The sequence below is a fragment of the Protopterus annectens genome, chromosome 8.part0, assembly GCF_019279795.1.
Source record: "Protopterus annectens isolate FY-2018-M chromosome 8.part0, PAN1.0, whole genome shotgun sequence".
NCBI lineage: Eukaryota > Metazoa > Chordata > Ceratodontiformes > Protopteridae > Protopterus > Protopterus annectens.
Window position 1 is genome coordinate 712,069,250 of NC_056741.1, and position 16,682 is coordinate 712,085,931.

At 42.6% G+C, this 16,682-nt stretch overlaps 1 protein-coding gene across 1 annotated transcript in view; it reads right to left on the minus strand.

The window, feature by feature from the left end:
• MSTO1 (misato mitochondrial distribution and morphology regulator 1) overlaps nt 1-16,682 on the minus strand; it is a gene marked incomplete in the record, with an annotated part of 1,162,028 nt that overhangs the window by 491,145 nt on the left and 654,201 nt on the right. Inside the window, 1 exon segment of the mRNA XM_044080162.1 lies at nt 6,470-6,620. Within this exon segment, the coding sequence (XP_043936097.1) occupies nt 6,470-6,620 (151 nt within the window).

Sequence of the window (16,682 nt, forward strand, 5' to 3'; positions counted from 1 at the left end):
CAGCCTCCAGGATGTCCCTGGTAGGGATCCCTCTGACAAAAGTTGCAGAGGTGGAGGTTGCCCTGGTGGAATGCGTCCTGACCTCCTTAGGGGGCAGTTTCCCATGGTATTTGTAGCAGAAATGGGTACAGTATGCTATCCGTTTGGAGATTGTTGGATATGGCCTTGCCCTCTGACCCTGCTACAAAGCTGACTAGCAAACTGGTCAGTTTTCCTTAAAGATTTAGTCCTATCCAGGTAGAATCTGAGCTGTCTGTGCACATCTAGAGAATGCAGAATCCTTTCCCCCTTGTTTTGAGGGTTAGGGAAAAAGGTGGGCAAATGAACAGATTGGCTGAGAGCCACATTGGACACCACTTTAGGCATGAAAGTTGGGTTAGTCCTGAGGGAGACCCTGTCAGCATGAAAAATGATGAAGGGCTCTACAGCCATGAGTGCTTGTAGCTCTGAAACTCTTCTAGCTGAAGTGATGGCCAGAAGCAAGGCAGTTTTCCAAGAGAGGAATTTTAACTCTGCTGAAGCTGCAGGCTCAAAGGGGGGTAGTGTGAGTTTTTCCAACACAAAGTTAAGGTCCCAAGCTGCAGTAGGAGCTCTTCTGGGTGGCCTTAAAATGTTAGCTCCTCTTAGGAATTGTTTGATGAGAGGGTGAGAAAAGAGAGGTGGCTCTGTGCTGTAATGAGCAGAGATGGCAGAGGCATGAATTTTAATATACGAGAAGGATTGGCCCCTGTAAAGTAGGTCTGCTAGGTAATCCAGGATTAGAGGTAGGGAGGGCTGTGCTGTTTCAGCACCTTTAGCCTGGATCCAGGTGCAATACCTTTTCCACTTCTCAGGATAGGATTTTCTAGTGCTGGGGCATCTGGCCTCATGTATAACATCCAGGACTTGCTTGCTTAGGCTGGCAACTGGACGAGATGTCAGGGAATAAGCCAGGCTGCAAGGTTCAGGGTCTGCAATTCTGGATGCATGAATTCCCCATTCTGCTGGGTTAGGAGAGTTGGGATCTGAGGTAGGTGCCATGGAGGCAGGGGTGACAGACTGCACAGCAGTGGATACCAGTGCTGGCATGGCCAGTCTGGGGGAATCAAGATTGCTCTTGATTTTCCTACCTTATTTTGAGTAGTACCCTTGTAGGTAGAGGGGGAAATGCACAGATTGAGAGGTTTACCCATTGGAAGGATAGGGCATCCACTTTCCAGGCCTAGTTGTGAGGTTCCCTGGTGCAGAATTTGCTGAGCTGGTGATTGTTGTGGGAGGCAAAGAAGTCCACCTTCGGGGTGCCCCATTTCTGGGTTACAAGGTTGAAGGTGCTGTGGTCTAGCTGGCACTCATGTGGGTCTAGGAGGTTTCTGCTTAAGTTGTCTGCCAGAGAGTTTTGGGAGCCTGGCAGGAATTGTGCTAGAGGTGAATTTGCATGGCTGAAGCCACATGCCAAATGGTCATGGATAGCCTGCAGAGGGGATAAGAGTGAGTCACTCCCTGCTTGTTGATGTACCACATCATTGTAGTGTTGTCTGTTCTGATCACTAGAGGCCCCGGGGAGAGTAGGGGTCTGAAAGCTGTCAGAGCAGGCTGAACAGCTAGCATCTCTTTTTGGTTGATGTGCAAATGTATTTGATTTGGGCTCCAATGGCCCTGAATGCACCTGCCATCCAGGTGCGCACCCCAGGCATAATCTGATGCATCTGTGGTTAGGGTCTGTGTGGCGTGGGGTTGTGAAAAGGGAAGGCCCTTGTTGTGGTTGCATGCTGCTGCCCACCAAAGAAAATCTTTCCTTAGACAAGGTATCACAGGTATGATAGTTTCCAGGTCCTGAGAGTGTTGACACCAAAGGCTTTTTAAGTACCATTGAAGTTTCCTCATATGCAGTCTGGCATATGGAATGAGCAGAATGCAGGATGCCATGAATTCTAGACCTTGCAGGATTTTCCTTGCGGATAACTGGGCTCTGGTGGCTAGTTGAGAGAAGTAGCCTGTCAGATAGGCTTGTTTTTCTGGAGTAAGGAATGCCATCTGGGATGCTGTGTCCAGGCTTGCTCCCAGGAATACAATTTTTTGAGTGAGGACTAGTTTGGATTTCTTTTTGTTTATAGTATACCCCAGGGAGGTCAGTAGGTCCTTTACAAAGGTCAGGTGCTGTAACAGGTTTTCCTGACTGTCTGCTTGAATCAGGCAGTCGGCTAAGTAGGGGTATATTTGAATATTCCTTTGTCTGCAAGAGGCAATGGCTGGAGCCAGGCATTTTGTGAAAACTCTGGGAGCAGTGGATAAGCCAAAGGGAAGCGCAGAGAACTGAAAGTGCATAGATCCTGCCCTGAAATGTAGATATTTCCTGCAAGAATCCCTGACTGGGATGTGCAGATAGGCCTCTTTTAGGTCTAGGGTGGCTAACCAAGCATCCTTGGATAGCATAGGAAGAAGCGGTGAGCATTTTGAATTTTGGTATCACCAGGAAGGTGTTTAGAATTGATAGACTGAGAAGTGGGTGCAAGGTGCCCTCTTTTCTGGGTACCAGGAAAAGCCTAGAATAGAAACCTTGGCCTATCTGGTCTGCAGGAACAGGCTGTATTGCTCTCATGGAGAGCAGGGAATGGACTTGATTTTGGGCCTTTGCCCACTGGTTTGGAGGAAGATCTGGGAACCCTTATGGGGTTGGCAGAGTGTGGAAATAAAATTTGTATCCCTGGGACACTAGGTTGAGGACCCATCGGTCATTGGTGACGGAAGCCCAGTTTTTTGCATGGAAGGAGAGTTTTCCTCCTAGGGGCACAAGCAGGTGGGCAGAGGTAAGGTGTGTAGTTCTAAAGTCATTGTGAGGTCTTTCCATAAGGGGGTGGGTAGTACTCCCTGTTTTTGAAGTGGAGGAACTCCATTGCTTAGATCTCTGCATTCCCTGGAACTGCTGTCTGAGGGGACTGCTTCTCCTAGGTCTTGTCTAAGCTGGCCTTAAGGGGGCCGGAAAGGACCAGTGCTTGGAGGGGCAACGCCTACTGAACCTCGAAGGCTGGACCTACAAGAAGTCTTGAACTGTCTACATAGATTTAGCTTTATCTTCCATCTTTAAGACCTCTTCTGCCTTGTTGCCAAACAAATAGTCTTTCTTCATTGGTGCGTCCAATAGTTTTGATTTGATATGGTCTGGCAAGGTCTGTTCCTTAAGCCAAGCATACCTTCTAAGTACAGAACCTGTGACTGCTGCCCTGCAGGATGCTTCTATGATGTCAAAGCCACATTGCAAGGTGTGTTTAGTAACTTGGCTTGCAGAATGCATAAGCACCTGTAATTCTTTATTATCTGCACACGCCGGAAAGGTAGATATTTTTTGTTTAAGGAGTTCCATTGTATGCTGCCAGTATTTCAGCATGTGGAACTGACAATTTAGTGCTCTAATGGCAAGAGTTGCAGAGGTGTATACTTTTTTACCCAGTCTGTCTAAAGCTCGGAAATCCCTTTCCGAGGGGGTGGGATTTTTAGCTGTGGTTGCTTTTATTCCTTTAGGTCCTTGGGAGATGACCTCTGGGTCAGCAGTAGGATTTTTAAAAAGAAATTTGTGTAAGTCAGGGACTCTGCAATACCTGCCAGGTTTCCTAGGAGCAGGTGGGAGGGTGTCAGCAGTTAAACTGGATTCCATAAAGACATCATCCACAACATCCAGGACAGGAGGAATGGCTAAAGGTCTGTGCTGTGGTAAATCTAAGAATTCCCGGAGTCTGAAATTCCCATTGGAAATGCTCCCTTAAAGTATGCAGGGTTTCACCAAATGAAAAATCCTCTGGAGGAGAGGCAGAATGAATGGATTCCTCTGCATCTAAATCCTTATAAGCAGACAAGGGTTGCATGTCTTCATATTCAGAAACCTCAGAGTCATCAGACTCCTGGTCAGATAAAACTGCTGGGAACAAGTCTCTTTCTTTTGGAATGGTACGCTGGCTTCCCCTAGTAAGCATGATAAGGTCTTTCGCCATTTTTAGAATTTGAGATTGAGGCGTGGAAGCAGGTGCTTGAGCATGGGTCGTCGTTTTTTTAGGCATAGTTCGTACCCTGGGCCTTAGAAACTCGGTAGTTTTAGAAAGAACTGAAAATGCGAAAGAAGTCATCGGTTTGTGTTGAATATCGGTAGTGCAAAGAACTTCCTCAGAAGCCAGTGCCTGCTCAGTGGCTCCGGACCCATCCAAGGTAGAGACATCTGCAGGATCCTTAGTCAAAGAAGAGTCTCACGGCATACCGGACTCCGAATGGGTCTCGGTAGCAGCCTACGAATCCAGAGAAGCGGGCATCATGGGCTGTGAAAGTGCCTCACTGAGGACCGGTGAACTGGTGACTAGCATAACGGAAGCGTCATCGGCAGTTTTGGACCTGTGCGGTCTGTCTCCGTCTTTATCCTTAAGTTTTTGTTGAAAATCGGTAGTCGGATGGCTTACCGAAGCCATTTCGGAATACGGAGATTGAGAGCAAAAATATTTAGCTACAATAAGGGCCCGAAGACATATAGTTCTGGCACAGAACAAAGCACAAAATCGACAAGAGAGGGACGTCGTGGTCTGGGCCTAAACAGGTGACGCAGTAAGAATGGAAATCTCGGTGTGGTATTTGCTTTCCACAGGTGAGACAATTGGTAACTTTTTCTGACATCGGTTAGAGCAAGAAAAAAGGATCCCCAATGAGGTACTTAGCTTTAGAAGACTTCAACTTCAATTCGGAAATGAAAACTCAGGTAGTGGCCGACCAGCACTCATGCGAACTGCTTCTGCTTCGGGCTCCTCTGCAAGAAAGACTAATGTAATGGCATCAGCTGCCTGATTTTATACCACTGATGACCTGACGTCAGTCCTGGAGCGATAGCAACTAACACAAAAATACTAAGCCTCTGGTATTCGGGCCAACTGAGGGCTACCCCTGGCAGGATAACCCAATTGTGATGACTGCAACAGTGAAACACGAAGAACATCTGTATATTTATAGCACTAAATAACGTTTGCAGTAACACATGGTTCTTGTCTCTTATAGATATTAGTCTATCTCTAATCTTTTGGAATAAAATGATTAATAAAAGCAAATAGTTAATTCAACAGCTGCAAAGAGTTCATGGAACAGTTCTAAGTCATAAATTAAATTCTGTGATTGCAAAAGAAGAAATTAATCAAGTTAAAAAAATAAAACTAAAGCAGATACAGCTCATAACCAATAAAATATTTTCACAGAATGGTCTGCAAAAGAAAAAGTTGTTAAATACATTCAGTTTTAGTAGTAATACTTGATATCATTGTATTAACTATGTAAAATTCAATTTTGACTTGTATCAAAAGAAGACTAAAGGTTTTGTTTCTTAATGTGTTTTGTATATAATCTGACAAAAGATACATATTAATATAAATTGTTTTAAAAAATAAAAAGAGGAAATTAAGAGTGTATTTAACAGTGAATAAAAGATTTAAATGAATTCTGCTACAAATATGAAAAATAAATAAGGTATAAAATAAAGCTTGCTTAAATGTAGAAATAAGAGTAGAAATAAGAGTTTAGCAATATGTGATTAGCATCCATATTAAATTACTGTGGCTTGAAAAATAAGGCATTTGCTTAATGGTTATGTTTCCCTGCAAAACCAGCAATAATGTATGCATTTACACTGTCAAGAAAGCTGACCTCTTACAGACTTAGCAAAAATGTAAAAAAACAGGATGTATGCATTTCACATTGTCAGTAAGAAAGCTAACCTGCTTCCTTAAAAAATGGACAACAGGAAAACAATCTGTATGTGTTTCTATCATATGACACTGTTAAGCAAAGAAGTTTGAATGGACATGCTTTTATCAAGTCAGCAGTTGTGTGCGTTTCCCACAAAGATGTTTCCTCAAAAAAACAATATCAGTATTGTTTCTCTACAGGATGAAAACATATTTTTCTACAAACACTAGCAAACAGATGTTTTCATACAAAGACTAAAACAGAATACCAATGAAAACACAGGATGTTAAAACACTATAAAGATACTATAGCATATAACATTGTTAGAGGTATTTGTGTAAGAACACTTTTGTTCTGAGGTATTTGTGTATGTTACACCTCTCACATAATGTATGCTGAACGAGAAGTAAAAACTGGTACAGTGTAACTAAAGCTGCAACAGTAGTCCGTGTGGTTTGTTATAAAAAGTTATTTATTGTTTACTGCTCTTAAAGTGACAGAGTTTGGTGCTGCATCAGTGCATATTCTGCAAGTTTATGTGGGCAACAGACTGTGAATGTAATTATAACTAGACTATGATTTCAGCAGAATCCAGCCAGCAAGACCTTAGTGTCTTAAGAAGACTTTGGTTCCAGCACAGTAAGCAGCACCTTGATAATTAATTTTTCAATTACATTCTCTTTGCAAAGCTCTAGATAACTGTAAAGCACTGAAAACTAAAATAATCACTACCAAAATAGAGAACTTCCAACTTGGTGAAAAAGTGTGACATTGTACTTACTCATCATGACTATAATCGTGTATGACTGAGATGGTTCGAGGATGTAAATGTACTTGAAGGTAATCAGACCACAGCTGCACACTATTTTCTAAACCAAGACTCTTCTTAGAGGCATCAAAGGCTTGACTAACTACACCAGTCTTTGGAATTCCTGCAAGTTGGAAGAAAGAGATTCTAAAAAGCAACTCATGCATGTATGGATTTTCTCAATACAGTTCATAGCATTAAACTGGGGTATAACCAAATTTATATCTAAAACAATATGTTCTACAACTGATTTAAATCACTAACATACATTAATCGACTAAAATATTTTACTCATATCACGAAATCTACTGGATTTGACGATAATAAATAGAAAGTAAACTGGAAAACTTGACAACCCATACAAGAGGAGGAAAGACCAACACACATCTTAGGGTGCAATGCACTCAGGATTGTTATGAATGTACAATAGGGTACTAAAGGCTGAAATCCCAACCACATACACACACATGCATTCATTCAGCACTAACAACATAACCTCTGAACCAATCATCCACTCACTCCAACTAATCTACTAAAGCAGGCAATACACCACCAACAAAATCTAACTTTCAGGGGTGATACGAGAAGCAGAATAATACAGTGCTCAAAACGCTACTTATATAGTTATTCAAATTAAGCAGTATAGAAACAGTACACATTTTAGTTTGCTAGGTACGAAATGTGCATACTAGTTTCCAGACCAAATAAGGGACTACCTGGAAACACATGGAAGATTATTCTGCTATGCAAAAACAGGCAGCTGCACACGGCAATATAAACATAAATAGAGAAGCTTGGACTTCCCTTGGGAGAAAATCATGAGGTACAAAAGAAATAAGGAGGGTATGGGATAAGGGTCTTGGCAAGTACAAGTAAAATTAAAGCAAGAGTGAAGGAAATTCAAGGAAAACAGAAAAGACAGTTATGTAAGCAAACTTATCTGGTTTTGAAAAATTCAAAATTCCTCAGACACAAATGCTGCAAATCAGAAAGACCAATGCCGGTCTTAAACCAGCTAGTAGCTGAAAATGTTCCCAGATTCCTTAGACTGATTAGGAATGCACTCAAATGTAGTGACCACACAAAATTACAAGGTATCCACCGGGTTACATAGGAGTTTGTACCCAACTTCCTGAGTTTGTCAACAATGCCCAAGTGGGGTATTGTATCAATTGCCTTGGCCAGGTCAAGGTAGGCAGTGTGAATCATTTTGCTGTCATCCACTGCTTTGGTGACCTTCTCAAAGAAGTCCACCAGGTGGAGCAAGCATGAACTGTCCCTGACAAAACCAAACTGGATTGGGTCCAGTGTCTGGAGGTTTACTATATCAATAATGATCATTTCTATGAAATTCTTTCCACGGCTGTACATATAAGACTAGTGAAATTTATGGGGCTGTAATTTACAGGGTCTATAGATGGCCCAACCTTTGTGCAGAGGGCTGACTGTTGCTGTTCTCCATTCATGAGGCATGAAGCCTGTTTGGAGGCTATAGTTAAATAGCAATTCTAGAGGCCCTGATAGGTCATGTTTCATGCTATTTAGAAACCATTCTGGGAAATTGTCTGTGTCTACTAATGCAGTGTTCTTGGCTTTAGGGAGAGCATTAAGGATGATATGATGAATGACAGCAGGGGGAGTTGCATTTGATGGTATTTCCTGAGGGAAGGCTGGGGGGGGGGTAAAGTTGGAGCTGATTTTATTAGCCAGTAGGTTTGCTATATCTTCTGGCTCAGTATAGGTGGCTCCATTTACAATGAGCTCTGCACACTATTGTGCATTGCCTTTGAGGTTTTGGACATAGCTAAAGAATGCCTTGTGGTTGGTCCTTGGCCTGGGAGGCTAAATTCACCTTAAATTTGGCTTTGGTAGACTATTTCTCCTCTGAGATGTTTGTTTAGTTTGATGAGAGTGCTTTTATCCTGCTGGGTGCTGTACCTCCTAATCTTTGCCATGAATGTCTTCCTTCTGTAATACAGCCTATTGATTCTGTGATTCCACTAGGGTGGCTTGCTTTTTGAGTTAGTTCTGTACTTCTTCCTCGTTGGTAGAGCTGCCTCTATGCAGCTATTAACAACCTTGTACAGGGTTTCTGTGAACAGTTCTGCATAGGCAGCAGTGTTCACAAGGTTTATGGGGGCTTGAGATTTTGCCAGGTTATCATTTAATAGCAGGAGGTTAACCTTAGAGTAGTTCCTGAATATTCCAGGTTTAGCTGTGGGCCAGGTTTTATTTTTACTTCAAATGAGACCATTTTGTAGTTTGACCTTACCAGGGAAGACATTACAGTAGGGGGTGTGCAGCACTCCCCCATATTAGTGAGGACCAGATCCAGTATGGCTGCACCCATAGTCAGTGTACTGGCTATCTGGTTCAGAGAATTTGTGTTTACAAAATCCATGAATCTCTGTGCCTTTACATTTGGTGTAGTATAGGATTCCCAGTTAATAGTGGGGTAATTAACGTTGTCCATGAATATGGTATTGGGTTGGATGGTTAGTGTTTCGATTAAGTTTAAATACATAGCATGGGTTTCCTGGGTCATAAAGGGGACCTATAGCTGGCAAGAAAGTGATACTGGAGTTTACCCATGGTGATTTGAACATGGAGCAGCTCAAGTGCATTGTCCTGTTTGACCAGCCTTGAGGTATATTTATTTTTCATGTAAACTAGAGACACCTCTACTTTTAGTCCCTGTCTGTATAGTAGCTGGTCTAAATGTGTGGAAGGAATTATAACCTTTCACTGTTGATGTGCTCTTCACGGCTAGAAACCATGTCTCAGTGACTGCACAGACATTAGCATTCTTTAGTCTGAAAACAGCTTCTAGGGAGTGGAGTTTGTGGTTTAGACAACTAGCATTGAGGAGTAATACGTTTAGATTTTCTTAGTTTTGATTTGCTATGTCGGAAGTACTTTCAGTACGGCATTACCTAAAAAAAGGCACTATGGGAGAAGACAATGTTTTAACTAATATTTGAAAGCCTAGAGGGGAGAGGTGCACACCATCCCTGGCAAAGCAGCATGGTCTGTTGACCATCTCCTTCCAAGCTGACAAATACTGCATCCCCTTAGAATGACACCAGAAACTAAGCCAATTATTAAAGTCAATCACCTTTTGTTCGTATTGTGGCATCATCATTGGAGAAGGTAAAATATTACTCAATGCTAGGCTCGTACTAGCCTGAGACACATATTCCGAGACCTCCATGACTTCTCTCTTCATATAGTCTAGGGAGGTACATCTCAGGTCATTTACTCCCACATGGACTATGACTAATACTGGTACTTGTGGTCCAATGACCAGAGTGTGTGCGTAATGTGGCAGATCCGAGACCTTGATAAGCAACTGACACAATCTTCTTACTCAGCCTTGTGAGAGGGACATCAGTGTGTCTCATTATGGAGTCTCCAATGACCAGAATGTTGGATTTTGTCATGGCTTGCCTTATGGGCTTAGAGGTAGAGGATCCTTGAGATGTGGCTCTATGTGTTGATGTGGGTGTTGTTTTGAAAGAGTGCATTTTGGGCTGCTGAGGGTATTTGTTATGTGTACTTCATCTACGAGGTCTTTGTGGTTTAGGAAGGTTACATTTAAGTGCCTCAGCATATGTAGGTCTATATGTCTGCTTTGAATTACGTGTGATGTGTAGCATGTGTACTACTGACAACCTTAATAACATTAGGAGTACTTTTATGTGAAAGCTTTGCCTCCAGTGACATTGTGTAAATACATCTCTCACATACTATATCCATTTGTTTGAAAATTAATTGGTTGTCAGTAAACATGAGACAATTTATACATTGCCTCAGGATGCCCATTTCCTCCAAGCAGGTAATGGAGATAGTGGGAAAACTCTCATTCATGTCAACAGACTCCGTTTTTTACTGATTAGACATCTGGAGTGAGAATATAAAGCAATGTCAGGAGTATTCGGTTTGCAACTCTGGCGACAGTGCTTGTCACTGCAAAATAGTTGCCCTGTGTGCAAGTAGGTGTTGGAGAAATTTCAACTGCGCTTTTTCAGGAAAAATGCCACTCAAGGTGTCCGAGTCTGTACAGAGCACAGGCAAACACTTAAGGGGAAAATGATACGTGGATCCTGAAATTTCAAGGATGAAGTATTTATGCAGATATTCTGAAGTTAGAAATAAATCAAGCAGTGTTTACTGAAAACAAAGAATTAGCTTGTCAAGAATGATGAAAAAAGGAGAACACATGAATGGCTACTGAGTGATTACTACTAGTGTTGGTCTCACCACAGCTTCACTCTGGGGAGATACAATGCTCCTTTGCTTCTTCTCTCACCAGAAGCAAAACTTTAGCACCAATCCCAAGATGAGAAGCAGGCCACTGCTTGTTTGATGACTCACAGTATTGTCCCATATGATACAAGGACTTGTAGGCTAGTTGTAGCCTTTTCCTGGTAGATGCCTTGAATAGCAACCAGACCAATCAGGAACATTAAACACAGACACTCACTGTCCAACCAGAAACAGTCAGGAATCAATGCAGCCCGCTCCTTCTCTCACCAGGAGTACAATATAAGCACACATTCCAAGCTGTTCCCTATGAAGCAGTCATAAGGCTTTCTGATGGTCAGCAGTCTCCAGGAAATAATGCCCCTGTGCACCTTCTTTCACCAGCAGAAAACAGAAGCACTAATGCCAAGATGACTACTGACAGGTAGAATGTGGGCTCTCCAATAACTGGTGGTCTTGCAATAGATGTTTAAAGGCAAGATGAAAAAACGGGTTAATATTATAAACTGCAGTGTGCACTAAGCAATTAGATATGAAAAAGGGAGTAACTATACAATACCCAACTAACACCTGAATATCTAGCTCCAAGATATACTCAACCTAATGTCTTTCCACATCCACCTCACACTTTCATAATCTGTTCTTCCATCTTTCCTAATACTCCCCTTCCCAAAATCAAAATTCTTCCTACCCCCACAAACTTTACAAGTAAAATAAAGTACCTCTTCTACTACCCCTCTCTATAATGTCTACTTCCTCTCTAAAACTCTACTACTATCATGTGATATTCATCCATATCCAGGCCCAAACCCTCCCTTCCCTACAAACAACTCTACTTCTCTAGACATAGAACACCATACTCTTCCAAAAACATATATGTTTTTACTCAATGAATATTAGAAGTGTGTTAAATAAAGTCGGTGAATTTCATGCCTGGATGTCAAATCACTCCCCAGATATCACCCTCAGAGAAACATGGCTAAAACCACAAAATTCTGATAGTGACATTCCCCTTCCTGGATACAATATACTTCGACAAGACCCCCAAAAGAAAAAAGGGTGAGGGGTCGTCATTGCCTACTCCAACCGTCTTACTCTTACACCTCTAGACAAACCAATCCCATCCTTTCTACCTGCTGAAATCCTGACTGCTAACTTTAAACATAATTATAGTATAATCACTGTAGCAGCTATTTATATTCCTCCAGAGGACAACATTCCCTTACTGGAAAATATTCTCTCCTACCTTTCTCAATACTCCTAGGACTCTCCAAAGCTCAGACCAAGACCTACTACAAATCTATAAACCTAAGAATAGAATTGGTTGCAACCTCTACAGCTTCTATCCAGCCATATCATGGAACAAACTGCCATTAGAAATTAAGTCACTCAAAAAACCTCAAAGAATTTAAATCAGTCACCAAAGAATACCTGAACAGTCTCTGGTCATGCTACTGTATTCACCCTCCACAATCTGTTTTCCTATCCCTAGGACAGCCTACTGCCAGCCTCTCGCTGGTTCTAATTCTGTTCATCTGTTAGTTATCTTTAGCCACCTTATCTAGGTATTTACTCATCACTCAATCTAAAATACATATTTATTTTTATATCATTTGTATTAGCCTCACTTACTGTGACTTCCTTAGCTAAGCTATTTAAACTCTGCGTTTTTTTAATTAAACTTATGCTGATGACAACATAAACTCTGTAATTTTTATACTTTTATTGTCAAAATTGATTTTTTTTCATTACTTTTATTACAAACTTGTGGAGCTTTTCTCCACAGGCCTCTGCTGAAAAAGGGCTATCATCTCAGCCGGACAAACCCGGTCAACAAATGTAAAATAAATAAATAAATATAATGAAGTTTCAGCTATGTGGAGAGTCACTAATTTTAAAAGAGCAAGATTGACTGAAAGGGAGTGGGCACTTTTGTTTTAAGGCTCTATGGAATACAGTGAAATTGTCAATGTAAATAGTTGAAGGGGAGTGATTTCAGAAAATGATAATTTTGTGCTTACTCACAAACAGCCAGTGAAAGGGGAGAGGGAAGGAGATATGTGGTCAAATTAACATAGGAAGCAGGCAACTAGAAAGATAGTTGTGTTTAAGAACGCAACAGAAACAGGGTTGCAGGGTGGGAAAAAATTGTGTGTGACTCACAAGAGGGACAGCTACGGTCCCTTTCCAAGTTTTAATATGCAATTCAAAGCATAATACAAGTAAAACACGGTGCAAAGAAAACAAATACAAGAAATCAAAAGCAAATTAACCTTTCCTTTACAACAAGTTGTGTCAGAGTCTTGGTGAGCTTTTCCAGTAAAGCTCTGAAATACATACATAGATACAAATATTTTAAGCACGGACATTAATGCCTTTCTAGCTTGCCAATATACCAAAACACTTGTTCCCCTAATAAGTATCCAGGCTGTTCTTAAAATATCTAAATTAGTACTTGCTTTAATGTAATTTGGTAGTCTGTTCCATGCATCAGCTACTCTATCAGAGAACCAGTTAGTACACTTCTCATTCCTATAGAATCTTCTGTCGTTTTTAATTTCTCCAAGTCTTTTGGGTTTGTAATACCATGATGGTAATGGACCCCATTCCTAAGTCAAAGTACGATTAAAGTTCATGAAATTAGTATTGTTTCCATCTTTGATGTTAGCCAAAAGTGCTCTTCGCAGCACCTGCAATGTGCCCAGTAATGACTCCTTCTGGGATTTGTATGGTGTTACATGAATTGGTAACATATCTAAATAAGATTGTAATTTTTTTTTTTATGAGACCAGTTGCTCCTACTACTACTGGAACTGTCTGGGTATCTTTCTTCCACATGGCTCTCGTTTCTGCCTGCAGATCAAGGTATTTTATGACTTTGTGCCTCTCTGTACACAAGACACTGTAGTCACTAGGTGTGGCGATTTCAATGATCAATGCTACTTTTGTCTTCTTTTCTTGGACCACTATATCCATTTTTCTAGCATCTATCTTTTGAACTGTTGGTATTGGGTGATCCCATGTGATATAAACTTAATCATTTTCTATGATTCTTTGTGGCTCATGTTTCCAGTGTTTTTCAGCGACTTCAATACCATAATGTTTGCACAATTTCTAGTTTAACAGTCTCGCCACATTATTATGCCTTTCAATATACAGTCCTTCTGCCACTAGTGCATCGCAACCAGCAACAAGGTGTGTGACCATTTCCAATTTGCTTTTACAAAACCTACATGTCTGTTTCTCCCACATGTTCAATGGACTTAGTAAACCAGCTTGTACGTAAGCCCACTATCTTGGGCTGACAATATTACCCTTTCATTTCTTGATGTGAATTTACCTCTCCTTAACCATTCCTGCGTTCATTCTTGATTAACATGAGGCTCTTCCAGAAGTTTTCTATACTTGCAACTATATGTTTTTTCCACATTTCTTGCCTTCTCATCTGGTCCTTCACCATATATTCATTCCTTTGTTTTTTAGCACATTCAGTTGCTGCCTGGTTTTTATCTACTTCTGGCTTGATTTCCACTCCTGCTTGACGTCGATATGCTTCTGCTAAATTAAGCAGAGATGCCGACTTATTCTCCTCATGTTTCAAAACTTTCACTACATTTGGATCCTGTGAAGTCATCAGATATGTGTAGAGTCCTACGATTGCAGATCTATACATGTAATCAATTTGAAGGAGGCCCATCCCTCCTTCGGAATGGGGAATATATAATCTTGGTATACACTGATTTTTATAAATCATTTGGTGAGCATGAATCATCCTTATTGTTTTAATATCCAATCTATCCAACACTTTTTGGGGCCAGCCAGTCGCTAAAAAACTTTTAGTTATGTATTTACCATAACTTTAGATGTATGGGATCCATCTCGCCTACATTCTCTACAGATGGGGTTCGGAGCCAATCCTCGGCTCCGACTCGGCACGCTATACAATAGAACAAAGTCTCTTATTGGCTGAGTTACCTCATGTCCCAAGATGCACCACTACTGCTTCCCTAGATCTCGTTTGCCGCTTCTACAGCATAGACGTGGTCTCGGACTTGGCTGAGCTAAGTGCCTCTTAGTGATTATTTTTCTGTCAGAATTTTCGCTAAACTTACCCAAAAGCTGTTTTAACAGCTACTTATTGTTGTGTGACTGAGTATTTTAAAATTTTGTGGTAAAATTGTATTTTCTTCGATGGTAAAGGATCCCGTTTAAGTTAGAGGGGCCTTGCCTAGCCCACGCACCTTAGTTAGAGCTGTTTAACAGCTACTCATTGTGTGATTGTGTAGTTAAAAATTTTTTTTGTGGTAAATTGTATTTTTTCTTGGTGGTAAGTGATCCCGTTTAACTTAGAGGGACCTTGCCCTAGTCTACATGTTATTTTTCTCTTTGAAGTCAGTGTTGAAGTAGATAGCCATGTCGAAGGAACATAGGCCATCAGGATTTAAAAAATGTTCTAAATGCAATTACAAAATGTCCATTACGGACGATCATTCTTTATGTGTATACTGTTTGGGGCCGAAGCACCTCCAGGAATCCTGTAAGCGTTTGCCACGCTTTTTCCTCTCACGTGCTCCAAGAGAGGAAAAATAAGTTGATTTTGAAAGGGCTTATTACCCCTTCCTTTGAGGAAGCCCTATCTTCTTCTTCCCCGTCGAGGAAGAAAAAATCTTCAGCTCTGACCAGCCCGTCAGATCCGGCAGCAAAAAAGTCAAGGCAGGCTTCTCCGTCGGCTCCACGGACTTTGGAGCCGAGGGCGGAACAGTCTGTCTAGATGTCTCCAGCCTCGACTCCTCTGGCTTCGGAGCCGAGAGCTCGGGCGTCGAGAGGCGAGTCATCTCCATCGGCTCCACTGCCTTCGGAGCTGATGAAGGTTGCCCGCTCAGACTCTTCCCCTTCGGTGCCGAAGTCCACATCGGCTCTGAGGGAAATTGCAGTGGTGCTGGAATCTCACTCGGCACCGGTACTTCTCAAAACCATTCGGAGCCGGTCCCCCAGTCTTTCGGAGCCGGCGGAGAAGTCGACTCGGACCTGGTCGGTCTCTTCTCGGTCGTCGAGGATGTCCGATTCGGATGTAGACAGGGTGCTTCAAAGGCTTTTTCAGTCTCCTGTCTTTCAAAAGTTGGTCTCGGCTCCAGCCCAGTCGGCTCCGGAGCCGGTTTCCCACCCTGCCATCTTGGTTCCTCCTCCAACAGCTTCGGCGCTGTTGGAGTCTGCGTTGGTGGAGCCGATGGAGGTTGTCGGGTCGGTTCCGACCCTAACTCCAACCCCGCCCTTCGGGTCGGTGTTCGGTACGCGGACCTCCTCTGTCGGCCTCGGGGGGGACACCTCGGGACTGATCCTTTCAGTTCCGAGCCTCCCTCTCAGCGCGTCGGCGGCGGGAGTTCCGACTGCTGTTGTGGCCTTGGGGGTTGAACCTTCCCAGGACTCTGGGGTTCCCGCCTTCAAGGCCATGAGGAGTGCATTGGCCAAATCCTCTCTGGCCACTTCTACCATCTCACCACCACCTTCCCTTGGCACGGAGACTGGTTCCTTTGCAATCCCCCTGTCTCATGACAGCGGAGCCCTGGGGCCTGAGGTTACCCCCATTGGGGGTTCCCTTCTTCCTGGAGGTCCCTCTGAAACATCTTCGGAGGAACCCCCGAGGAAGAGACAGTGCAAGAGGAAGCACGTCGACTCCCCTGATGAGTCTCTCACCTCGGATACCGACCTCGATGATGCGGAAGGGTCCCCCAAGTCGTCCTCGGATGATGTATCCTTTGTGGACATCTTGGAAATCCTTAAGCAACGAGGAGACTGGCAGTCCAAACCCCCTTCTGCTGAGGAGTCGGTGTTCTTCAAGGCCTTCGGGGCTCAGCCCTCTGCCTCCTGGGTGTCTCCGCCCTTCGATGAGCTCCTGGATTTGATCTCTTGAAGGGCGTGGGAA